The following is a 26537-nucleotide window of genomic DNA, read 5'->3' on the forward strand; positions in this document are numbered from 1 at the left end:
TTTTAGAAGACTTAAAAGTTGTTTTTAGCATTATAAAGGCTGCCGTATATTAACCAAGTTGGCCAGTTAAAGCTGTAGCAAGCCAACAGCCAATTCAAACTTTTAGTAAACACTTCAATCAATCCACAAATGCCTCATGTTTACAAATACAGCATTGATTGCTGTAAGGGGTTTTAGCTGGCCTTCACTCTGCAGAAGGGCCAAAGAAAATGATATGTTTGCTACATATCTGAGCCCTTACAGGGTTTGCCCATTTTTAAACCCAAATTGCCCATGTGCGGCCAATTGAACTGGACTGTGACCCTAACTTGGGAGGACTTTAACCACTTTCTTCTGGTAATTCTCCAGATCCAAATGCAATTTGCACAGGGAAAAAAATCCCATTCATTCTTCATCTGGACCAGGACCGTAGAGGGGGGTAAAGAGTTAAAACCCTTCTTTTCCCCAAGCTGGCAATTTGTGTTTTTTAAAAACAGTCCTGCAGAGTTAAGGGCTCAGAAACATAGCATACACATAACCTCATTTGGCCCTATGTGAAAGACATGTGTACTCAATACTGTATTTTTTACAGTTCAAGTTAGAGGAAGAGATTTTGAATAATTTATATCACAGAACTAAAAAAAGACTGCTTTACTCAGTAAAATTAGTTTCCAGATGATATCTGAAGCAACTTTAAAACATATTACCTTATTTGAGAACATAGATCAGAATGTGATTTCTTAACACTTTGATTGGGCCAACTTACATGCAGCTTCATCCACAGAAAGTTCACTGGCCAATATGCCTCCAATTTTACTAAATGATGGCATCTGTATGCCATACTTCTCCAATTCCTTCCGCATGTTACTGATTTCTTCCTCTAATTATAATGGGAGGGAAATGGGAGAACACGTCAACAAAACTATTTATGATTTATTTGATACAGAGCACGCAGAACAATAATGCTGGGGTGGGGGTAGCTCTCAACGCTCTTATGCCTCCAGTTCTTCTTAGCCTTCTCTCCTGTCTGAGAAAAGTGGCAGACTGGAAAGCTACAAGGACTTGTTAACTAGCATATTTTACTAAACTACCCACTTAAGCATAAAAGTATGGATAGTGCTGGGAGAGTACACACACAAATAGGGGCTACCACCCCTGCTTGCTTCTCTCACTCACCCACCCACCTAACCCCCTTGCCCAAACCACCCCTCCCCTTACAGCTTGCCAAAGCCCTTGTACGATCCTTTCCCCGCTTCTCCTCCCCCCATGTTGGAGGTGTAAAAGAACGCCAATCCCACCTATCCCCACTGCCCCCAGGCTTTGCCAAATTCCCCCTCCCCTTAGACCTGGCCAAGCTTCCCCCCAGACTTGGCCGAGCCTTCCTTTACAGATTGCCGAGCCTCCTTCCCACCTTTAGACTTTCTCCCAGAGAAGGACGGAAGCAGCTGTATTGATTGCTGCTCACCTGGGCAGCAGCCCTCCAACACTGCTGTGATGGCCTGGCAGCATTTAGAAGGCTGTCATCACACTGTAATTTAAAGTGCCATCTGTTTGTGGATGGTGCTGCTAACTATAGCATGACAGCCCCTTAGAAAAATATGTAATAGATGTATACATTAATACAAGAAGTTGTTTGCAAAGACTAAATTACCTGTAAAGTCTACTTTCCCCAGCAAATCTTGGATCTGTGGAGCTATTCCTAGTTTAAACAAATAAAGACTGCAAAGGAAAAGAAAAAAATGATGTGATACATCACAAGCTATTCAATTAGAAGCATTATTACAGGTATTATTATTAGATGGAGAAGTGTCAGATGAAGTAGACCGATGCCTACTAAAGTTCTTTCTGCAATATATTTGTCCGTCTTTAAGGTGATTTCTTTGTTGCTTTTATTAGACAAACGTGACTACATTATCCTGTAATAAACATGGCCTGCTTTCCTCTGAACACAGTATTTTAAGCAATACTTTTACCAGTTTTGGGATATCCCATCTTCATGTTAGAACTGAATGCCACACATAAAACATTATTCTAGTAATCAAAGTCACTTATTTCAGTTTTGTTCAGTTTCCCCCAAGAACTTCCATATATAATGTTTTAATTTTAAAACAATAAAAAATGGGACATTACTTCAGCTTTTCAAAATCAACCTACTTATTAAATACTCAAATGTTTTCAAGAATCTGAAATTTACTCAAAACTACACAGAAACACTCCTGAAAACCCCATTTTTGTTTCAATGTTGTCTGAAAGATGTATTAATACCATTCCAAATGTGTATAGTGAAACCATCTGGACAACAGCTGAACAAATTCACATCTTTAGTCATGTCTTCCTGCCATGTGAAATTAACAACTGCTAAGGATTTGGGGAATTTATTAAGATTACACAAGGGTTTATCAAAGTAGTTGTTAGAAGACAGAGTCAAAGCAGCTCAAACCTATTCAGAAAGCATAATCTGTGGTCTGGGCACTTGTTTAGCTCTAAAAGATGAGAGGGTTCCCACTCGGAGGAGCTAAACATTTCAAAAGTTGGACTAGAATGATTCAGCAGCAAGAAGGCAAGAGTTAAAAGACTGTGAGGAAATACAGTCTCACACTGAACTTGGTTTAGGTGCTAAATGACATGGAAGCAACAGGGAAAATGGTAGAAAGAAGTCTGCAAAAAAAGAAAATTTAAGAAATGACCTGAAAACATAAGTTCTAATAAAAAAGGTTATTTTAGGGGGGGAAGTTCCCAGCATACACAGCAACCAAGAAGAATCAACCTCAAAACTAAAGGCTTAGTAGGTAGTACTCTAGGCTAGTCTGCTTCTGACACAAAATCCCCATCTAACCTGTTTAATTGTACTTGTAGTTTTGGAGTTTCAAAGCAGCATTATTCTTTAGACCTTCCATAACTCTACTTCCCTCTATTAGAAGCTGTTGAAGATTGCTGTGAATAAATTCTGTTTAAACTTCCCAGGATTAAGATGAAGCCTACAAACCTTTGTCAAGTTGGCAATAAGGCAGTGCTTTAGTGACACAACTAATCACTAATACACTGATTTTGATATTTTGACAAACCCATGATGGGAGTCATGCTTTCCATGTAGTAGCATGGTCTTCGCTGACCAGAGAAGAGGATATTTGTGAGGCAATTGTTTACCACTAGAGGGCAATAAAATGTTGTTTTAGTTTGCCAATGATGTGCATTCATCTTAGTACTAATACAAATGCTTTGAGGTATAATGACAAGTAATACTGACAAAATATCTGTATTTAATATGTACTTTCCTCCATTTTTAATAAGAACAGTTATTAACATGGATTGGTGGATTTTATGCTCAAGCCTCAAGCTAACAAGCTTTTTAAACACCTGTACCTGAGCTAGAACTTTTGCATACGCACACACACAAAATTGGTATGGGCAAAATCAAACTGCTTATGAAACAAATATTAACTGCAAAGTCTTAGCAATTAAAAAATCACATTAAACCTAATTGCAAGTCAACAACATGACACAAAGTTCTATTTGAAAGCACTCGGATTTTGAGGGAAAGTATTTTTCAATGTACTATCCATAGATTATATAAGAGAACAGTAGATTGAAAAATGCTGTCAGCAAGGAACTCAAAACTAAGAACATAAGAAGAGCCTGCTGGATCAGGCCAGTGGCCTATCTAGTCCAGCACCCTGTTCTCAGTGTTCACTGGAAGCCCATCAGCAAGAGCACCCCCTCCCCCATGCGCAGTTTCCAGCAACTGATATTCAGAAACATACTGCCTCCGACTGTGAAGGCAGAGCATAGCCATTGTGGCTAGTAGCCTTTGATAATGTTATCCTCCATGAAAAATTTCTGATTAGGAAAGGTGAAGGTTGTTGGCATCAGGTAGGACTAGATTAATACTTAAAATCCATAGACAAACAAGTAAGCAACAGGAGCCAAAGGAGTTAAATATGACAACTTCTTCTAAAGATTTTCATTGCATTGCAGGCAAGACCAGAGTACTATGGCAGTCAGGATAGGATGTACATGTTGACTTTTACATTACATGACACTGTGATCAAACAGCAGCATCAGATGTTCAAATCTGAATGCAAAACCTCCTCTTATTCACTGAGACTAGCATGATGCTACATGAATTCACATATGCAATAATACGTTGGGTAATATCCAGTGGTGCCTGCCTCTGAGTGGAATGGACTTCCCAGTAAGTGGAATGGAATGGGACTTTCCCTTCCTCTCCTCCCGCCTCCAGCTCACCTTGCGCACTCCAGTCTGCTCTGGAAGGTTGGAAGACATGCAGGGGACTGCAGGAGAGAAGAAGTCCTGCTGCACAAGTGGAAGTCCACTTCAACAATGTTGGATATCACCTAGTATTACTGCATTAGGAAACAGACTTGGACAATTCTGGACCCCTACTCACACATGCATATTTGTCTCCTCATGTGCAACACCAAGTGACAGTTTGCATGTGTGAAAATAGACCACAGATGACACCAGAGATCATTTTCATATAATTTCAAAACACAGTAATTTTCCTGAGGAGACAGTTCATATATTCAATTGACAATCAATTATCTACATGAATGCACAAACTGTTCATTAAACAAACTGATATTTACATCTGCACCTGGGCTCCTTTGAAATTAAAACTTCTTGCTTCCAAGTAGAAGTGCTTAGAACAGTACCATAAAGCTAAGCCACATTTTCTCCTGCACTTGACCGCTCAGTTTTCATCCTAAACAAGGTCCAACTATTTAGGAGAAGTTAAAACCCAAAAGGTCATAATGCTAAACAGCAGAGTTAATATATATGGGATATCCACAGCTAAGTGTGAAAGACTCTGTGCCTATGTTTATTATACTAGTCAAACCATCAATTAAGCCATCTTCAGTACTCCAGTAGATATAAGTATCTGAAATCCTTACTGTGTTCAACATTCAACGATTGTGACATCACTGGAATGGAACTTCGCACACCATTCCTTTATAAGCTTCTTGACATTAAAAGTCCTGAGTGTGATTACTTCAGGAAACAGTTTTAAACTTGAAAATAAACATACTAACAAAAATTCAGTGACACTGAGAATACAGTACAGTAGGGGCCCACTCATATGGCGGGTTAGGTTCCAGATCCCCGCCGAAAAGCAAAAATCGCCAAAAAGCGGAACATAGCCTTTCCCCCCACACACTTTTTTACACAATACACAATAGAGCTAGGCCTAAAAAACAACACAAAAGTAAAATGAATACAGTATACAGTACACACATTGCTTACCTTAAAATATTTGAGTGTTGGCTGCAGTGCTTCTGTCCTTGCCAGGTCTCCTGGCACGGTGCTGAGGAGCGGGTTGGGGCTGATGCAGGTGTTATTCCTGCGCACGCAAAGGTTAGCGAACGAGCTTCCTTGGACTGATTCTCTGCACCGGAGTGCTTGGCATCATCTGCCCAGAGCGTGTGCAACAGGGGCTGCTCCACGCAGTTGGTGTTGCAGCCGGGGGGCACCACTGCCTTTCAGCCTTTAGGGCTGCGGGGCCAGCTGGCTCTCCTTTGCATGGCAAGCCTTCTTCGTTGCCCCTGGAGCTGGCACATTTTCAACATCTGACTCCAAGTCATCCAAGTCTCCATCATCTGACTCATCAACGGATCTTATTTGTTTTGATAGTGGAGACTTGGATGAAGCTCTTGCTGTTGGCGTTGAAGATTGTTCAAGGCTAACTGTTGCTGTCGCAGGTTGCGATGGTACTTTTTTGCGATGGTACCTCATGAATTCCTGTCTCCTTTCCCTTAGAATTCCTTTATAGCATGCAATACCATTTAGAAGGCATTCGCTTTAGAACTTCTTTTGAAATTTGGATCAATCCTTTCAAAAGCTGCCATCCCCGTTTCTATACAGCTGATAGCTTCTTCCAGTTCCTTGGCTATCATTTCTCTAGGCACAGCAGGACTATCATCAGGATGAGACTCCTCTTCGTGAAACATCCTTCTTTGGTCTTCAATCAGAAGGAAATCTTCGTCTGTTAGGGTCTCGTCATGAGATACAAGCAATTCTGCCACATCCTCAGGCTCGACTTCCAATTCTAATTCCCTTGCCATTTCCACATTTGTAGTGACTTCCTCCACTGGATTCTCAAAGCCTTCAAAATTGTCCATAAGTATGGAAATTAGCTTCTTCCAAACCATTCAATGTTGTTTCTTTAACTTCCTCCCATGCATCTCTAATAGTTCTTATACCATCCATAGTCGTGAAGCCTTTCCAAAATGCTTTAAATTTATTTTATCTTTGACCAGCTACTGTATCGCTGTCTAAGGCATTTATAGCCTTAGCAAAAGTTCTTTTTAGGTAATAGGATTTAAACGCTGCAATTACACCTTGTTCCATAGGCTGCAGCAATGAAGTTGTATTTGCAGGTAGAAAAATAACATTTATCTCCTTGTACAAACCAATTAGAGCTCTAGGATGGCCAAAGGCATTGTCTGCAAGAAGTAAAATCTTAAAAGGAATGTTCTTTTCCTTGCAGTAAGCCTCAACTGTAGGCTTAAAATAGTACGTGAACCAATTTGAGAAAAGATCGCCAGTCATCCAAGCTTTTGAATTGGATTTATAATAAACAGGGAGGCTATCTTTTGCATAATTCTTTAGGGCCCTAGGATTTTCTGAGTGATAAATCATCATAGGTTTTAACTTGCAATCACCAGCTGCATTAGCCCCTAACAAGAGAGTTAGCCTGTCTTTTGTAGCTTTGAAGCCAGGCATTGACTTCTCCTCTTTAGCAATAAAAGTCCTAGACGGCATCTTCTTCCAATATAGGCCCGTTTCGTCCATGTTGAAAATCTGCTGCTTAGTATATCCACCATCTTTGATGATCTTTGAAAGCTCACGTGGATAACTTTCTGCAGCTACTGCATCAGCACTAGCTGCTTCACCCTGCACATTGATGTTGTGGAGATGGCTTCTTTCCTTAAACCTATTAAACCAGCCTCTGCTAGCTTTGAAATTATCCTCACCAGCTTCCTCGCCTCTCTCAGCCTTCATAGCACTGAAGAGACTTAGGGCCTTGCCCTGGACAATGGCTAGGCTTAAAGGCACATTGTGACTGGTCTGATCTTCAAACCACACCACTAAAAGTTTTCCCATGTCAGCAATAAGGCTATCATGTGTTCTTATAACTTTAGTGTTCACTGGTGTGGCACTTTAAATTTCCTTCAACACTTTCTCCTTACTGTTCACAATTGTACTAACTGTTTGGCAAGCCAAACCTAGCTTACGGCCTATGTCAGCCATAGACATGCCTTGCTCACTTAGTTTAATCATTCCTAACTTGGCATTTAAACTAAGAGGCTTACGACTCCTTTTTTTATCACTAGTACTACATTTAGATACCATTGTAATTAATATTATATATTTTATATATATATTATATTACATATTATATATATATTATATTTATATATTATAAATTATATATTTTAATATATATTTATATACAGTATATATAAATAGTATAATATAATATAATATAATATAATATAATATAATATAATATAATATAATATAATATAATATAATATAATATAATAACCTTAACCTTTGAAAGTTTGGGAATTGCCAGAATACAGAGAGACGCAGAGAGCACAAATGCTGTAAACAGACTGAATCACTGACAATAAAATGGCGCCCGACGCCCTTCTCAGACTCATCTGCTGAGCACGTCATCAGAGCTTGGAAATGTTACTTTTTTGAACTACAACTCCCATCAGCCCAACTGTAGTTTAAAAAAGTAACTTTTCCAAGCTCTGCGCATCATGCCGAAAAAACACCAAAAAAGCTGAACAAGCCCCGAACATAATGAACATGGATATAATTGAAAGCTGCCGTATTAGCAGAATGCTGAGAAGCGGAACACTGAAAAGCGGGGCCCTACTGTAATACCTCAGTTAATTAAGTACATGCGTTCCTGGACATTACTTCTTTAACAGAAACTCTGGTACCAGAGGTAGGAATAGTAAGGAAAGAATAGGGATAGATTCCAACACTACAAAACAGAAGAGCAGTTCAACATATTTCAGCAAACTTCTTATTCAAAACTAACAATAAGCATGTCTGAAATGAAACAACCCGATCAGGTAATCCTTGCATAGAGACCACTTTAATGCTTCTTCCAAAATGCATTCAGGGATGCCTGCTTTGTCTTTTTTCTTTTATTGTGTAGTATCTTCATATAGCAATCTAAAGCTCTGAGTGCAGATCTCCTCCCCTACACTCGAGCAGATGCATCTGCAGTAAACAGTGTTTCCAGGGCACCCAAAACCCTGTTTACTGCAGAGGCGCCTGTGCCACATGGCAAGGAGTGCCATTCGACATGTGTGAGAGAGCTGCCTGCAGCAGCCATAATCCAGTAGACAAGGCGCCACATTCTGACTGTAAGAGTGCGCACCCCCCCACAAAAAGACTTTGTTAAAAGGAGCTTCTTTCTTGGAAGATTGGTTAAGTGAGGTATTACTGTATTATTGCCTTCACAACTTTTACATACTCACGTGTTTAGCATTATTAATTTTTGTTTTTGTTTTTGTATTGAGCACAATGTCTTACATGAGTTAGCAAGACAGTTAAAACTGGAAATAATCAAAGACTGATTTTCTAATACTTTTCAAGAAAACAGATTCACTATTTACTCCTTTAAATCAGCTTATGAAAGTCATGTCTCTACTAAACCAGAGTTACAGTCCTAAAATGGCAAAAAATGGAGAGACTTCCATAGTAATGAGCCAAGGGTGCTAAGCTGAAGAAGTCACGTTCTAGCACTCTCAAGTATTTGCGATAGGACACTAAAAACATTATTAGGGAAAGCTACAAAAATTATAATTACACTTTTGAGTTTCTACAGGCTGAACACCACTTACCTCCAATACTTTGTGGCCTACAAGTAATTCTCACACAAATATCTCTTAACATATATAAAAAAAGAAGTGGTTTTCTGTCAGACACCCTGTCTGAGCAACCCTCTTTCATGTGACAGAAGTACATTGACCATTCAGATTAGCTATTCTGTCTAACGACAACACCGCCTCTTACAGTAGGGAAGGATCCAGTCAGCAGGCCAGAACAGTGGATGGGGCTGTTCACCTGTCACCCGATGTCATCATGACATCAAGTGAACAGTTTACCTTTGAAATCAAACCACACAGGCAGAGCTGATTGACACAGTTTGCAGAGCCTTAGAGCTTTGTAGGCTCATAAGAACGCAAAAAGAGCCTGCTGGATTAGGCCAATGGCCCATCTAGTCCAGCATCCTGTTCACACAGTGGTCAACCAGATGCATAAGGGAAGCTCACAAGCAGATTTGAGTCTTCTGACTACAGAGGCAGAGCATAGCCATCATGGCTGGTAGCCATTGAGAGTCTTATCCTCCATGAATTTTTCCAATCCTCTTTTAAAGCCATCTAAAGTTAGTGGCCATCACTGCCTCTTGTGGGAGTGAATTCCATAATTTTAACTATGTGCTATGTGAAGAAGTACTTTTTTTCTGTTCTGAATCTTCATTCAGCTGCATTGGATGTCCACCAGTGTTATGAGAAAGGGAGACAAACTTTTCTCTATCCACTTTCTCCATGCTATCGATAACTTTACAAACTTATATCACCTCCTACTCACTCCCTTTGGCCCAGCCATGTCTTTGCCAGCCCTACACCTATAGATGGATTGATTCCATAAAGGAAGCCACAGACCTGAACTGACAAGATCTGAACTGGGTGCTTCACGACAGATGATGTTGGAGGTCGCTGATTCATAGGGTCGCCATAAGTCGTAGTCGACTTGAAGGCACATAACACCACCACCTATTGATGACAGGGAGGAATGTCTTGGCAAGAACAGCCTTGTAGGACAAATGGGGACGCCTGGTGGATCTAATTAGGTCCATTGCAGCCTTACATGAGTCATGGCTCTGCCATGCATGCATGGAAACCTGCATGGGATGCTGCTGTTCACAAATAGGAAAAGTAATGCCATGTGCACTGGCAGAACAGATTGGCCAATCCATTTCCACATGCAGAAAACACAATGATAATGTACAGCAGATTTCTCAGTTTGTCACCCTGACCATGTTGCCCAAATATTAATGCTGCAGTGAATACATGTACCCCACCATAAATCTGTACAATATTACAGACCACAATACTTGCAAAGTGCCTTTTTGAATGTAGATATGAGACCTTTTCCCCACTTCTGCATCCTGAATTTCTAAGCAGGTGCACATGGTGATTTAATATTAAAACAGGATCTTGAAACATAAATAGTCAAGATCACAGTGTCCAAGGTTAAGTGGTTCAGCAATTTTTTTTTAAAAAAAGGTTCAATGTAGCTTTATGTTCTTAAAGGCCATTTCTAATTCAAGACTGGGAAACCTACAGAAGTTTGTGTACATACACTGCAGTGGTTCTGGTATTTCATTATTATTATGAAACTTATAACCCGCCATGTAGGTCCTAGGGCAGGTCACAACAATTTAAAATACATTATTAAAATCAGTTTTTAATAATGTGCCATCACTTTTTCATGTTGACGTTCTCTTCAAACCATGCAAATCTCTGAACACTATAACCAAGTGATGTTTCACTGACAATTTTTGAAAGAAAGCAGGTATTTTAAAAAGGTAAAATTTAGAGAAACATTAGCACAAATCTAACTTACCTTAGTGCATGGAGGCAATATATCATTCGAGGTATATTCTTCCTATCATAGACATCTGTGGTCTCTGGATAGAAGATCTAAAGAGAAAAAAGACCCCCCCAAAAGCCTGTTATTTTAATAACCAATTTTTTACTTTAGTCTCAATTTATTAGGATCCAATTTAGCATCTATAATAAAGTTTCAAAAATATGCAATGCAGAAATGGTACAGGTTCCTTAAGGATTTTTTCTTTGGAATTTTGAAAAAGTAACCTGAAGAGCACATGTTGTCTGTTTATGCTTCATGCTGGGTGTTTGTTATATGAACCATCTAAAACAGTGGTTTCCAGTTTTAATATTATGACTACATAATTGAGGCTTTAAGATTTGCTTCATCCCAGGCTCTCAATTTGCCCAACACATGGGTAAACGCGCACCACTGCCCTCCCAAAACCTTGTGGCAAGTTCAGAAGAAAATCATACCTTAACATATTTAGGTTTTTTATATAGGAAATGTTTTCTGATGTTTTTAATGTGTTGAACAAAGTATCCTGTGTGGGCCTCTGTCTTTAAGTAAAAATTAGTAAAAACTAGAAAAAGTTGGGTGAGGGGTATGGGAAAAGAAAGCAATAAAGTGAGCTGTTGACAGTTGTCTGTCAGGAGCCTCAGAGGCCTGAAGAATACTTCCGAGTCCATAAACTGGGGGGAAAATAGACACTGGATATGAAAGGAAGTGGAGAATCAAGCTTTGTAGTTTCCAGTTCTGATATTATGACTACATAATTGAGGCTTTAATATTTGCTTCATCCCAGGCTCTCAGTGTGCCCAAGAATGCAAGGGTAAACGTGCACCACACCCCTCCCACCTTGCAGCAAGTTCAGAAGAACAGCATTTCATAACAGTCCTATAAGCTTGCCTATTAAGCTCGTGTTGATAACCTTGCACTGGGAAGTGCCAATAATTCCCTCTTCATAGAGTTTTGCTTTATCTATGTTCCCATTCTCAGTGCCAGGTCTCCTAAGCACATATGAGCTGATTGATCCAACAGTACCTGCTGAGGCCAGCTGGAATATATGCAAGCCTGGTCATGCTCTGCATGATATCAGCTGCCTTGGCAAAAGAGAGGAACCACAAAAATTCCATCTCCTTCCCTCAGATGTTTTCCCCTAATTTTCCTACAAGTTAATAATTTAAGAAGTACCAGTTTTAGTTTCGCTCTGCATCAGTTGACCTGCTTCATGCACATCTCCTTATTTCAGCAGACACTTTAACACTTGGACATAACAAATGTTTAGGGTTCAGATGCTTACTTTAGGCAGGCCAATGGATTCCATTGCCCGTAGCCATTGTACAGTATTATCTGTGTGCCGGAAATGAAGACCTGATTGCTAATGAAAAACAAAATAGGACAGAAAGGATGAATCAGTTATTTCTATAATTCCACAAATTATATCTAGCCGCTGCACATGAAATTTCAGTCATCATCAAAACCAGTGAAAAGACAATCTCTAAACAAATAAAGCTGTTCTATGACAGTGTGAGCTACAAATGTTTTATCTACTTACTCTGAAGTAATTATGCTAAACATGCATCAAGAACACTATTCAAAACTGTTTGAGGTCATGGCCTCAGTCAAAACAGAATCTCTGTCTCTATAAGAGCAGTGTAGACGGGAATAGTTTTCTATGAGCCTTACTCCTGGCTAACATGTTCCTATTTTGCTCATTTTCAAAATATGCACACAAACAAGGTACAATCCCAATGTTCTACAGAGTTTTAATACTTCAGAACATTTAAATCTTTTGAGACAGTCAGATGCTGCTGCATGATTCAGAGAACAGAATGCTAGAGTTAGAGGTATTGAATAAAAAAATGCTTGTTTCATCAACAGAGAATCATGAGATAGTCTGAACACTTCTTTGTTCACTGCCTCAAGTTACTGTTTGCTTTTAACAGATTACAAACTCCATCCCGAGTGTTATTTCCCCCCCAAATACCAATAATAAACTAAAACAGTGAAGTCATAAAATCCTACTTATGCAGAAACTCTTTGCCTTGTTTTTCAACTTACTTAGACTTTAGATAAACTATAGCAACAAATCCAAGTCTGAAAAGGACTAAAAGATCATTCATCTTGTTGATGCTATAGAGGAATATTTTTAAATATATATAGAGAAATAACTAAATCGTGGTTTCATAATTCACCCTTCTATCAGCAATCTTGCAAGCATGCTTGTTAAGCTTTTGTTACAGACCAAGGGAATGTCAAACAATCCCTTCTTCAGAGACTTGAGCTTTTCCTATTGTTCCCAGCCCCAGTGCCAATTCTCCTTAGCAGCTCACATGTGTTTGACCCAACAGAACCTACAGCAGCCAGCTGGAATGTTTGGGAGCATTCTTATGTTCTGCAGGGTACCAGCTGCCTGGGCAACTGGCAATACAAGGATTCCATCTCATTATCAGACTTGTGGTGGATGGTGACCCAAGGTAAGGCCTTGCCAGTTGTGGAGCCCTGTTTTTAGAACCCTCTTCCTAGAGAGACTCTCCTGACACCATCCTCAATTTTAATTTTTTGTGTGTGTGCACATGCCAGGTGAAAACCTTTTTATCTTCCTCAGCTTTTTAGTTTCATTTTCTGCTGGATTTTTAACTGCCTGCATTTTGTTGGATTTTTATTCTGTTTTTAAGCTTTTATTTGGTAAGCTCCTCTGTGAGCCATGACTGAAGAGCAGCTAATAAGTGTTTTAAATTAATAAATAAATAAAATAACTTTGCTTTTTTAAGATTCCTGGAGAATCAAGGAATATAAGGGATTGCCAACTTGGACAATTAAAAAAGCATGGAAAAGCATTAGCGTTCAGTGCCAGGGCCTGGAACATATGAAAAATTGAGGGGAACTACAATCTGCAAATTGGTGCAAAGTGCATTTTCCTAATCATTGAATGAGGCACTCCACACTAGAGCAGCCTTCTCTGGCTGGAGTTTTAAACTGCAACTCCAATCATTTTGACCATTGGTCCTACTGGCTGGGGCTTATGGCAGTTGTAGCACAAAAACAAAAAAATCTGGAGGGCACCAGGGTTGGGGAAGGCTGCCAGATCAGAAGGCGCTATTTCCAGACAAGACTTGAGCCTTAATCTATCTTTTTCTAGAATAAAACTATTGGTAATTTTTGCAACTCAAATACCAAAGAACCTAAGAAAGCTTCACTCTCACACAGGGAACAGTAGTATACTCCAGCAATATATATATCCTGCCCTTCCTCCCAAAGGAGCCCAGGGCAGCAAAGAAACAATCAAACAATAAAAGCATCTTAAAAAACTATTCCAGTACAGATACAGATTGTATGTAGAAAGATATGAACTGAAAGAAAGAATGAAATTTTTATCAACTTTCAGCATGCTCAGTTCTGGCATCAGTACTTGGCACACAAATGAACAAATGGCTGGGCCTATGAGCCCCAGAGGACTCACTGAGGCTGCCTCTGATTGCTGGCATTCTTTTTTTTTTTTTAATGTAGAACAGTGGCACTTAGATTGGTACTGGAAAGCAAGGTACCAGGCAAGCAGCAGCACCTGCTGCCACCATTTCTGAAAAAAATGAAGATGGCAGCTGTTGACCACCTCCACACAGGTAAGCCTACTTGGAAGAGTGGGGAGAGCTGAAGGGAGCGGAGGGCACCTTGTACAGGGCCTCCCTCAAATCTGGTGCTGACCCTGGTCATGCTGGTTCAGCAAAATTATGCAGCAACCATTACAGTTGCAGTAACTGCTGAACTACTTTCATGGTTGTAAGCAATTTTTTAATACAAACTTTACCTTATAACGTGTCTGCTCCACATCATAGATCTTCTTGTCAGAGACCAACTTGGGTGCAAAGAACTTTGCTAGTTTGACAAGGTAAACACCATTCCTTAAACCTTCCTCCAGTTCAGTAGTTGGTGGCAGCTCTTCATCAAGACAAACTTCCATCCATCTGGAAATACGCAATATAAAATGTTGCAGTTTTAACTGTAGTAGCTTTAATATGGGAAATGTGTTGCTATTCACACTGCAATTCAACTTAGTGGCCTGCTTAGCACGCAACACTAAACCACAGTTTAGCAGTATAGGAATGAGGTTCAGGTTCACATGCTAACCCTCCATTTCTCCTCCTCTGATATGGCCATGAGGAGGAGATTGGGAGTTTTTACTTCTTTTTAAATTATCCAGAATTCCTCATCACATCTAATCTTTGGTTAGTTTAAACTATAATTTGTTTACACTTTGAAGATCACACTATGGTTTATTATCCTGGCTTCACTAAGAATAGACTAAACTAACCAGAATTCCTCAAGTTTGGACAAAATTGGGAACTCTAGTTTAAGCACAGAATTGGATATTCCAACATTCTCAACACTGTGCCAAAGGAGGAGAGGGGAGAAAGTAATGCACAAGTCATGTAGTGCTTAGTGGTACATGTGAAATGGGTCACTCTGTAAGTTTAAAAACTTAGGTCATGGGAATGAATGAAGCTTCACATGCACAGATCAATAAACAGAGAACCTCTAACATAATCCTGTACAATGTGAGATTCATTCACTGACTGCAGAACTTTTCTATTTCCAGCCCTCTGGAAGAATTCCAAATATACATTGCTTGTGACCCTATCGATTATTTGTGGGAATATCCAAAATCCATCAAAACCAGGAATGACATTGGGAGATCACTTGCATCACTACTCTGCCTATTCTGCCTCCATTTTTTTGTCTTCTGCTCCAGGCATACGAAGGGGAAGAGCTGCCTGAGGCAGTGCCTCGGCGTGCGCCTCAGCGTCGCACTTGGAGTCGTCTTGGAGAAAGAAGACAATGGAAGAAATGTTTATAGTGCTATTAGTCACAGAAGATGGGGTTAGGGGAGGAGATGCAGAATGGGACATTGGAGAATAGTTTTAGATAGTTTTATAACTGTTATGTTCAGTTTATTTATTTTGTTATATGATGTACATTGTTGAGATTTATTGTTTAGTTATGTTTATTTAAAATGTGATGTATTTTTCCTTTTAATTGTATGAATTGTATATTATATATTGTATTTGTTTTTTATGTTGTAAACCGCCCGGAGAGCTTCGGCTATGGGGAGGTATAGAAATTTAATAAATAAAATAAAATAATAATTATCACTATACATTGTTTCTCCTGGTGCATGGTAGAGTTAACACTAGTTTTTCCAACCTGTTGCAATCAGCTGGAACTTTTCATAATGCATCTGCATCCAAGACTCTTTCACTGGTGTGAATAACTGGGAAATGAAAAGTTTTAAATGCCTGTTAGGCTGTTACCAAACTCAGCAAGGATGAGGAACAGTGAAAAACTAGTAGTGGACAAGAGTAGAGCAAGCACCAGACCATTGTTACCCATGTCCAAGTAACACCCAGGACAGACTACTGCAATTTATTGTACACGAGGCTGCCTTTGAAGATTAAGGTGAAACTTCAATTAGTTAAGAACAAGTGGGGCCTGAAACAAAATGTTGCAGCGTGGAGTTCTCCTGCCCAGGATTCCAGCTAGCCACAACCTTGTCTAAGACACTCTGATCCATTATCCCCACCCAGTTTTCTCCCAACAGGAAGTCTCCATTCTACATCCACTGAACTTGCTTATGTCCTCATTGGGCTGGTTTTTGTATCCCCTTTCCCTCAGTGTTATTTTCCCTATTTTCTGTGCTTCAGCTGGTTTGGGGAAATCCCAAGGTATGAAGGTTGCTCTCTCTTCTGCTTGGATGGTGCAATTTTGGATCAACACTCTGATAATTAGTTCACTATTAGTATACAGAATGTGGCAGCTAGACAACTGGCCAGGTCTGAACAGTAAGCAGAATACATCTCGCCAATTAACAGCTTCACTGGGTTTCTGTCCTTTTCCAGGCACAATTCAAAGGACTGGCTTTAACCTTTGAAGTTCTACACTACTTGGGAATGGTTATGTAAACCTGTTCCCACAAACTCTATAAACATCTATTAAGATAATCATCAGAGGCTAAATCAGAGCTTAGGCTAGTAGTGACAGGGGGAATGTGTATGTGTGGGGAGAGCCTTTTATATGGTAGTGCCCCAGCTCCAGAATGTTCTCCCTAGGCTACTTGCCTAGCACTTATTAGGCTAAGATCTTTTTGCTTACCAAAGCTTTTATTATTTGATTTATGATGCTGTTTGAGGTGGTTTTTCTTACTTTACTGTGGCTTTGTCATCTCTGGATGAGTTTTCAGTGATCATTTTTAATGTTATTTCTTTTTGTTGTTCGTTATTGTAAAGTGCCTTGACTCTAAACAAGGAGGGATAGAACTAAAAGTAAGACTGAAAGAAGGAAAAAGGGGGAAATATGAAGTGAAGAGAAAAAAGCGTTATGGGTTAGAGAGTGGGAAAGGGTGAGAAAAGAAAGGGATATAGATGAGAGAGGAAGTTTAGAGGAGAAAAAAGATGTATGAAATAGAGCTATAGAGACCCATGCTGGAAGAGAAAGCAAAAGAAAAGAGGGATATTACAGGAGGGTGTGGGGTGGTAAAGAACTATGGAAGCACACAGAGAGAAAACAGTGCATGCCATGGGGCCAGAGAAAGATCAATAAGAGATTGTAGGAGTGCTGTTGGTGTAGAGGAGCTGCTCACTATTGGTCGGAGAGAGAAAAGGAGTTAACAAAAAAAAGTTTTGTTTTTAAATAACAAAAATGGTTTCCCATAGTTAACTCTTCCATGAGTAAAACTATGAAGTAGCCTTTAGAAAGTCTATGCAACCTGCCAAAATACAATTGATCTCAGCAATCTAGAAGATCAGTATCACCTATTCATGTAACAGGGCTACAAAAATGCTTCTAAGGGTCAAAACATCATCAGTGATTTTAGCCATGTGGCTCCATGTTGAAGTGCACCCCCCCCCCCGAAAACAGTCAGCACGGGGGAGGGCGATCCAGATCGAGATCATAGTGCAAGAGAGAGAGTGATGGTAGTGGTAATTAGGAGGTGTCCTGTCCAGAGCCAAGGAACACAGGCACACATGGTTCAGTAAGGTTTTCTCTTTGTATTAAAGTTACAATTATATCAAAAGCTTTGACTCATTCACCTGACTATGCTTTCTAAGAACCATTTTCCTGACTAGCACTGACTAAGCAAGCCTCCTGTTACAGACGTTGACTCAGCACCCCCTCCTTGTTAACGCCCCCTTAAAGAGGTTTCACTTTTGCGCACAAACAGCTCCTTCTAACCCCTGCTGGCCGTTGTTCTTTGTGTCTCTGAATTCTGCGAGAGTGGGGGGAAAGGAGCTGGACTTCAACTTCTCCCTCCAAATGAGGGGGGCTAGCTGACTGGGTAGGCATGGGAAACTGCTAAGCGCCAGGCTGGGAATCAGCAAGTAGATCAGGTGGCTCCTCGGGCGCAGAAGAAAGGGTCATGTTCTCAGAAGCAGCCTCTGACAGCTCTCCCTGTGCTTCCATGGGAGGAGTTGTGATTTGGGTGCACTGAGATCCTTCCTCCCTCAACCCCACTCCTGAGTCCTCAAAGTCAGAGTCCTCCTCCTGCAAGCCCTCCCCCCTGTCCTGGGTCACAACAGGAGGCTTTAACCCTTTGCTTCTCACCGCAGGCCTGAGGTGGAATGGACTTTTATGCCTGCACTTTGCATTCCTCAAAGAAGTTACTTTCAAGTGTATGAGACCTTTTCTTGGCAATGAAATTGCAGGTGTTCAGTGGGGATTAGGCCAGCATCAGGGGGTGCTCCCTAGCCCCCACACTAGGATCTCAATATGGATCAGGACTCCAGTGCTGGTTATTTGTTAAAAAAAAAAGCTCTGCACTTTAGGGTGGAGCTATGTAACTAATGACACATGTATCATCTATTGCACAAGACAACACATGTATCCTGGTATTCTGCATGTCAGATAATCCAGTATGCCTGCATGCCACACTGGGTCATGTTATATAAACACAACAGAAAGCTTGCTTAAAATATATAGATAGATAAGTGTGTATTTTGAGCCTCCCCAGCACTACAAGCAAAATAAGCATAAGGTTAATTGGGCGTTTGGTAGTTCAAGGATCAGAGGTTTTATCAGTTTTGAAACAATTATTTTTGAGGTCATTTTGAAATGTATTTTAAATTGTTGTAGACAAGATGTACAGCCATCCTGTGCTCCTTTTGAGAAGACCAGGATAAAAAAATGTAACAAGCAACAACAACTCATTAAGAATTGTTGTTGTTATGTCCCTTCAAGTCTATTACGACTTATGGTGACCCTATGAATCAGTGACCTCCAAGAGCATCTGTCATGAGCCACCCTGTTCAGATTGTGTAAGTTCAGGTCTGTGGCTTCCTTTATGGAATCAGTCCATCTCTTGTTTGGCCTTCCTCTTTTTCTACTCCATTCTGTTTTTCTCAGCATCCTTGTCTTTTCTAGTGAATCAGGTCTTCTCATTATGTGTCCAAAGTATGGTAACCTCATTCATCATGTTAGCTTCTAGTGACAGTTCTGGTTTAATTTGTTCCAACACCCAATTATTTGTCTTTTTCGCAGTCCATGGTATGCGAAAAGTTCTCCTCCAACACCACATTTCAAATGAGTTGATTTTTCTCTTACCTGCTTTTTTCACTGTCCAACTTTCCCATCCATACATAGAAATTAGGAATACCATGGTGTGAATGATCCTGACTTTGGTGTTCAATGTGAAGCAAACAATACAATGCCTTCATTTGCACATCATGGTAAACCAAATCATGGCTTACTGGGACCATGCAAATATGCTAGCTTCCAGATAGGAGTTTGCACCCACTTTGCTTCTTCCTGGTCCTTTCAAAACAGCACAGTGCAGCATGGCACCTAAGCCAAGGCTTGGCATGTTGTTCACAGTTAAGATCTGTCCTCCTTAACCATATTCTGTAACCTACAGAACATGATTAAGGAGGAGATACCTTAACCACAAACTTTGATTCAGATGACATGCAAAGCCAAACCTTGGCTTAGCTGCTGTGCTAAAAGGACCAAGAAAGGAGGAATGTGTGGGCAAGCTTATCTCCAGCAGCCAACATGTTTGTGTGGTCCTGGTAAGCCAAGGTTTGGGTGATGTGTGAAACAGATATTTAAATATGTTTAAAGTAAAAAACAAAAACCAGATAAATTCTTGTCAAGATGCTCTAATCATATGGACCAATGAACATGCCTATTATTACCTTATTTCAGTGGGATCTACCCACTTCTAAACTAGCCAAAGTTCAGCTCTCCAGAATGTCCAAACTCAAAGAATTCTGATGAGTTTAAAACTATGGCTGGCAAGCAAGTATCATAACCCAATGCATCTCTTCAGTCACAGTTAATTGCTTATAGGGAGAAAATAAATGTTTATCATGTCAATATCTTATGAATACTGCGTAAGCCTATTAGATAAATTAAAAACAAAGGTAGCTGTGTGGTCTGTAAGAAAAAACTCTAAGGTATAGTTGGACAATACTTTAATTGCGACTTTAAAGGCACAAGAACCGGCAAAGTTTCAGTAGGACCCATCAGACAAGATGTTATACAAAGCAGGGGTGGTGGGTCAAGGAAAAATAAGAATGAAAGCCACACTCCTGGACATTGCATAACATATGAAACTTGTTTCACCAAGGTACAAAACAACAAATCATCTTAGACAATTTCTGCCAGAAGCAGCACTACATGAGATATTAGGATATATCAACACCTACAGCTATAAAAGTCTATTATGCTAGCACAAGAGCTATTGCACTAGATTACTCTTCGCCAGTTCAGCCCACTATGTTTATGCTAAATGAATGGACATATTCCAGAGTGTGTTTCAAGTAATAACATTTGATTAATATGGAAAAATACACATAAAACAGACATGACAATTCATCTTGCAGAAGACAAACAGGGAGGGATTAATGTCTCAACACCTGTGTAAATGTAAAATTCTTTATGTGGAATAGTTTTCCTTTGTTAAACACAGCTGTAAAAAAGGCAGATAAAGTAGGACTTTGAGGCACTTCAGACTTGATTTCAGCCAGTCAAACATGACTGTAGCCAGATCTTGGAATTAAATCTACTATAAATATCAACGACATAGTTCTTCATTTATGACATCACTCCTATAACTTGGTAGAATTTATCATGGAGGATGCTAGTTAACTGCTCTTTCCATAAACACTCTAAACACTATGTGTTTTAATTATACTGACACTTTATAATATCTTGATCTGATGTGTAGTCTTCTGCCACAAACTAGAATTGCCACCTGACATAATAGAAAAGTCTGAGTATTAGAATGGAAAACAAAATAAGAAATCAGACAAGTTTGGAAGCTAGGAAACACATTTTTTCATTGCATGTATGCAAATAAAAAGGTATAGGATTTTTCTCTCTCAGAAGAAAAGACTGCCTTGGAAACATCAGTACTACCTATAAGTTTTACACTTCTGTAGCAAGGACTGCAAGTGATGCAAAACAAGCCATATTTTCCAGTTCATACATACTGCAAAGGTCAAAAGTTTATTTCATGCTATTTGCTCATATTCAAAACCCAAACACACAGATATGTCCAAATCAGACTGGGTTAAATTCTTTATTGCATAGTTGTGCACACATACAAACATGGACAAGCAGAAACTGAGCACTGCTTTTTCAGTTCTCGTAAAGGTAAGTAGTACCCATCACTCCACCACTACATTTGAGTTTAATATATTAACTGCCAAGCTTTTTAGCTCTTGATAAATAGATGCAAAATGTGGAAATGACAAGGTTAGCAAAACACTGATCAAGCATCCAGACCCAGTATGATCATTGTTCCTTTACAATTTGCCCAGTACTTGATCCCTTCCATGTTAAGGATGGTTACTTCTCACACAACTTTGTTTGCAATGTTGTTTGCAATGTTTTTAAGTGGTTGCACAAATTTCTTCACTGGTTTTGTCGTGGTATTTTGTCGCAGTGTTCTTGAATAGAGGTAAATGCAGTTATTACAGTGAAGATAGGCACCAGCCGTATTCAGAAAGCTTTTACGGATACATTTAGTACTCTAATGTAGTTAGCATTGTTAGAAATTTTTCAGCTGGTGCAAATGTTTTATTTCTTTAAAATGGATGCAATGTACACTTATTACGAAGTGATGAATATACATTATTCCCAAATGGCTGTTTTTATATTTTGCCTTTACTTCCAAACCAAAGTAATAAATGGCAACATTTCTATAACTACTGCATCTTTTCTACAATAGTTTTAAGACAACCTAAGCACATTCAGAATATCTCCAGAATGTTAAATAGCTCCCTTCACTTTGTTTGATTGTAACAGCGTTGCAGCTAATCCCATTACAAAGGAAGGTTCAGATGACAAGTGTTGTGTTCCTGTACTTCACATGACCTCTTTCAAGTGGTTGCTTGATCAATGTGGAGTCCTCGAATTCCTAATAAGCATTATCTTCATGTATACCCAGAACCCAATCTACCTTAAATATATATCATAAATTTCTTTAGATGAAGTTGACAGCCATAATTCCTATTAAAAACACAACAAGCAACCAAGCAAGTATCCCAGCAATATTTTTGGAGACAAACACATTTACTTTAGAAAATATAAGAGACCATTAATATAAGCTCACAGGTTAGTGTACAGTTAAACACACAACAGCAAAACATTCAACAAGAAACAGCAGCGGCCATTCAATAAACCAGGATGAACTGGACACTTCAGCCTCTTAGGGAAACCTTGGCCGCCATCTTGGTTAAGGGCACCGCTTGCGCGCACAGCCGCAAAACACAGGAAAGGTAGGCAGAGCGAGGGAACGGGTGGGCGGTGCTATCTGTGGCAGCAATTCTGCTGTGGATTATGGAAGGGGAGCGCTACTCCCCACCCTAAAGAGGGGCCCTTGAGGGGCCCCTCTGGGCCACAGGGCCCTCGGTCATGGCCCAACCTTGCTGCCCTTTAGAGCTGGCCCTGTTCTGGAATGCCTGAGGCTTCACATAGCACCTATAAGATTCCAGAGTAGGTGCCAGGTAAGCTTTTCTGGGAGGATGTTTATTTATTTATTATTTGATTTATATCCCGCCCTTCTTCCCAGCAGGAGCCCAGGGTGGCAAACAGAAGTGCTAAAAACACATTAAAACATCATAAAAACAGACCCTAAAATAAACCAAACAAAACGATGTTAAAAATATATTTTTTAAAAAGCGTTTAAAACATCTTTTAAAAAGGGTTAAAAACATATTGTTTTTTTAAAAAAACATATTAAAAAGCGATTCCAACACAGATGCAGACTGGGATAGGTCTCAACTTAAAAGGCTTGTTGAAATGTAGGATGTTTCACATGGTAGGCACCACAACTGAGAAGAAGGTCCTCTCTTTAGTTGCTTCCCAAGAGTGATGAAACCCTGATAACGGCTCCAATTAAACTTTAAGATTCAGGGCTCATCTACACAGGGTTTTACTTGTGTGTCTTGTGCTACTTACTTTTAATTCTCATGGTTCACATGACATTACTGGCAAACACAAGCTGTCACACAGTTTCCCCCCTGTAAATCTGTACTAACCCAATCCTCTGATAATCTGAAAAGGGAAGGAAAAATATCTCCACTCCATTTCTCTAGGGCTTGCAGAGGCTGTGCTTTTAAGTGGGTGTGTCAATCGTCACGCTCTCCATGCTCACTCACTCCTCCTTCCTTCTTTCATTTCATTTCCTGTAGGCTGAAGAGAAGCTTCTGCTTCTCTCTCCCGTTCTGCAAGCTTCTTTTATGTTGCTGCAAATGGTGCCTTTATTGTCTCCCCCCCCCCAACTTGGGCACAAAAGCATAACACTGCTCAAACAAAGATTTGTATTTCATCTGTATTGTACCAGTGAAAATACAAATAATCACACTTCCTGGTTGTTGTTTTTTAAAAATGAAACTTACTGGTAGAACAAACTCAGCATCCTCGGTTGCCAGGTAAACAGAGGGAGTGGAAATGTTAAATTAGAGGGTGTGGTCTTTAGGAAACTGTGTGATTGATGCTTCCCCTCAAGTGTGACTAGAAAACACTGTTTGCAGCTGGCATTGATCCATTACTGTAGACAGTGCAAACAGAAAACAAAGGTAAAAACAGCATCTTTAGCCTGAAGTTATGTTCCCATGTGGATAAGCCCTCTAGTAGGTTTATGCGGTATAAGGCCTGAAGTGGGCAAATCAGGGGACACCATGAAGATACTAGTAGATCTCTGGATGCTATGCAGTAGATCATGTTGCAGGGCACCATGCTGGCTACCCCTTATCTAACAATAGCAACAAAGCTTTTTCCCACCAACAGGCTGCTGAAAGCTAACCAGGAGTAGGGATGTTAGAAAATTCTGACAAATGGAAACAGAAGCAGGAGTTGCTGATATTTGCTTATTTGTCCCATACCCTAAACAGAAGTCAGTCCAGTTAATATGATTGATATTTGCTGCTGTTTTCAGTCCACAAACAATATGTTATTTACAGGGCCGGCTACAGGCATGCAGGGGCCCTTGGGCATCAGCTTGCCCTGGTCCCCCGGTGGGTGGGTGTGCATGCGTGCACATACACACATGCGTGCGCCCCCCCATGGCCCCCCTACCTGTCTAGTCTTTACCATGGCGGCCGTGGTTTCCCTAAGGGGAATGAAGCCTCCGTTGCCATCTTTGTTGATGGCACACGTGCGTGCTATGCACGCACATCTCTGCCATCAACTAAGTTGGCGGCAGCGGCTTCAGTACCTTAGGGAAGCTGCGGCCGCCATTTTCATTAAGGGCAATGCTAAAAAGCCGACTGACAGGTAAGTGGGGGGCGTGGGGGGGCGTGGATCATGGAAGGGGAGCAGAGGGCCCCTCAGGGGCTCCTGTAGCTCCGGGGCCCTCGGGCCAGTGCCCAACCTAGCTGCCCTTGAGAACTGGCCCTGGTTATTTATTACTCCTCCCTACCTTTGCATTTGCATTGAAATTAATGGTGTGGAATAACATAATTATAACATAATGAATAATGTAAAATTCCACAACAGCAGACAGTGAGCCAAATGATATAATTTTTGTCAGAAGCCGAACTGCAATGGAACAGAAACACTGCTGCATGTAATGAACATGGGCCAGAATGGAAACCTATGCCTTCCCACATTCCTAACCAGGAGCTGGCTTGGTGTTAAAGGACTGTGGGCTCAGTCAGTAATACTGAAAACAAATTCCTTGGCTCAGAAAACCCCAAGAGGCATCATGTTCTTTAATTCCAACAATACATCTTTCACACCTGTCTCTGGTGGGTAGATCTTGGGGTTCTAATAACAAAGTAGATCTGACAAGCCTGATGTCTGCCCATACCTAGTATCAAAAAAACAGGCCTCAAGCTGTTTAGGGACTTTGGACTTGGTGCCAGTCCATTTCTTTTTCTTTTTTTAATATTTTTTATTCAAATTTTCAGAAGACAAACAAAACAAAATCAAACAAAAACATAATAATACAATAAAAAATCTTCTTGACTTCCGATTTGTCGCAAAAATGGTGCCAGTCCATTTCCAGTCACAATTAAAATACTAATCATTAATATGGAATGAGGTGCCTAATCTGTGGCCTTCCATATGTTGTTGGACTCCCAGTTCCCATCATCGCTAGGCAGCATGACCAATGGACAGGGATGATGGCAGCTATAGTCCAGCAACATCTGGAAGGCCACAGGTTAGCCAACTTTGAAATAGCTAATATAAATACAGATAATGATCAGCACTTTGAATTATGAACAGAAATGGACTGGCAACTAGTGTAGCCATTTTAAGAAAAGATACTGTCTGTAGCTGGCCCCCCAACCTACCATCTGCAATTTGTACTGACTGAAGGGTCCAAGAAGTTTTCAAAGGCAGCTGCATTTACAACACATTGCAATCAACCAGTTTAGAGGCTACTAAGGCATGGATCACGGATATGATCTGCATAAAGATCAAAATCTTACATATGCTCTTGTCATGTACAGGAAATATAACTGAATAGTGACTTTTATACTCTCTCCCCCTTTTTGGGGGGGGGCTAGGTACAAAAAAACAGCAGCATGTACTGTTAACTATAAGCTTGTATTAGGAGAAAAATCCAATTTAGAGGCTTTTTATAAAAGCATCCTTATCATATGCCCACAAGCCTATACTTAACTATTATGCCTTGAAGCACATTTGGCTAAGATTTTGACAGAATAAATTTGTGACTGAATAAAGTCCTAGAGCCTTTTCAGACAAGTTTTACTGAGCAACAGATTCACACACTGTTTAACAAAGTTGGGGATCGTTGTGTGCATCTATCCGATTCTTGAAATTTATTTTTAAAAATTGAACACTGCCCCAAATATAAGTAATTCTTAAGCAACCTCAGTAAATTGGTGTAAATATATGTTTTTAGATCTCGTGCAAATTAAAGGCCATTATGTTTGTAGCCATCAGTTTCTTCACCCCTTTGTTAATTAAGTTGTGTGTCTATAAACATATGGTTCTTTCATTTTATGAATGTAACACAAGAACATAACCAAAAACGTGTTACAACTTTCAACCCTTGTGTCTGCACCATAACTTCTATCCATTACAAAATGTACCTTATATACATTGGGTTGCTTTTATTCCTTGTCTTCAGTCCTTGGTGTATATAAATAAGTATTTTCTTAAACTCTCCTTCTCACGCTTATTTCAAAGCTTCATATATTCATTCTCCAAATCTTGATCTACAGCCTTATGTGTACCCTACAGTCAGGGTCGGATTAAGCTGAGAGCCCCTAGGCTGATTCTGAGCCACCCGCCATCCCATCCCATCCCCCCCGCTTCACCTACCTTTCTGCTTTTTTTGCGGCTGCACGCACAGGTTTGCCATCAATCAAGATGGAGGCTGAGGTTTCCCTAAGGGGCTGAAGCCTCTGCCGCCATCTTGGTTGATG

General features: G+C 40.1%; 1 protein-coding gene across 3 annotated transcripts in view; it reads right to left on the bottom strand.

Moving 5' to 3' along the window:
• The window catches only part of IQGAP2 (IQ motif containing GTPase activating protein 2), a 211485-nt gene that overhangs the window by 70841 nt on the left and 114107 nt on the right, over window positions 1–26537 (bottom strand). For all 3 annotated transcript variants that reach the window (XM_061620404.1, XM_061620395.1, XM_061620414.1), the window contains 5 exons: window positions 14453–14609; window positions 11945–12022; window positions 10657–10733; window positions 1631–1698; window positions 746–859 (listed from right to left, as the gene is read on the bottom strand). In XM_061620404.1, the coding sequence (XP_061476388.1) occupies window positions 746–859; window positions 1631–1698; window positions 10657–10733; window positions 11945–12022; window positions 14453–14609 (494 nt within the window). The remainder of the gene's footprint in view (window positions 1–745; window positions 860–1630; window positions 1699–10656; window positions 10734–11944; window positions 12023–14452; window positions 14610–26537) is intronic.

The sequence above is a fragment of the Rhineura floridana genome, chromosome 1 (assembly GCF_030035675.1).
Source record: "Rhineura floridana isolate rRhiFlo1 chromosome 1, rRhiFlo1.hap2, whole genome shotgun sequence".
Lineage (NCBI taxonomy): Eukaryota > Metazoa > Chordata > Lepidosauria > Squamata > Rhineuridae > Rhineura > Rhineura floridana.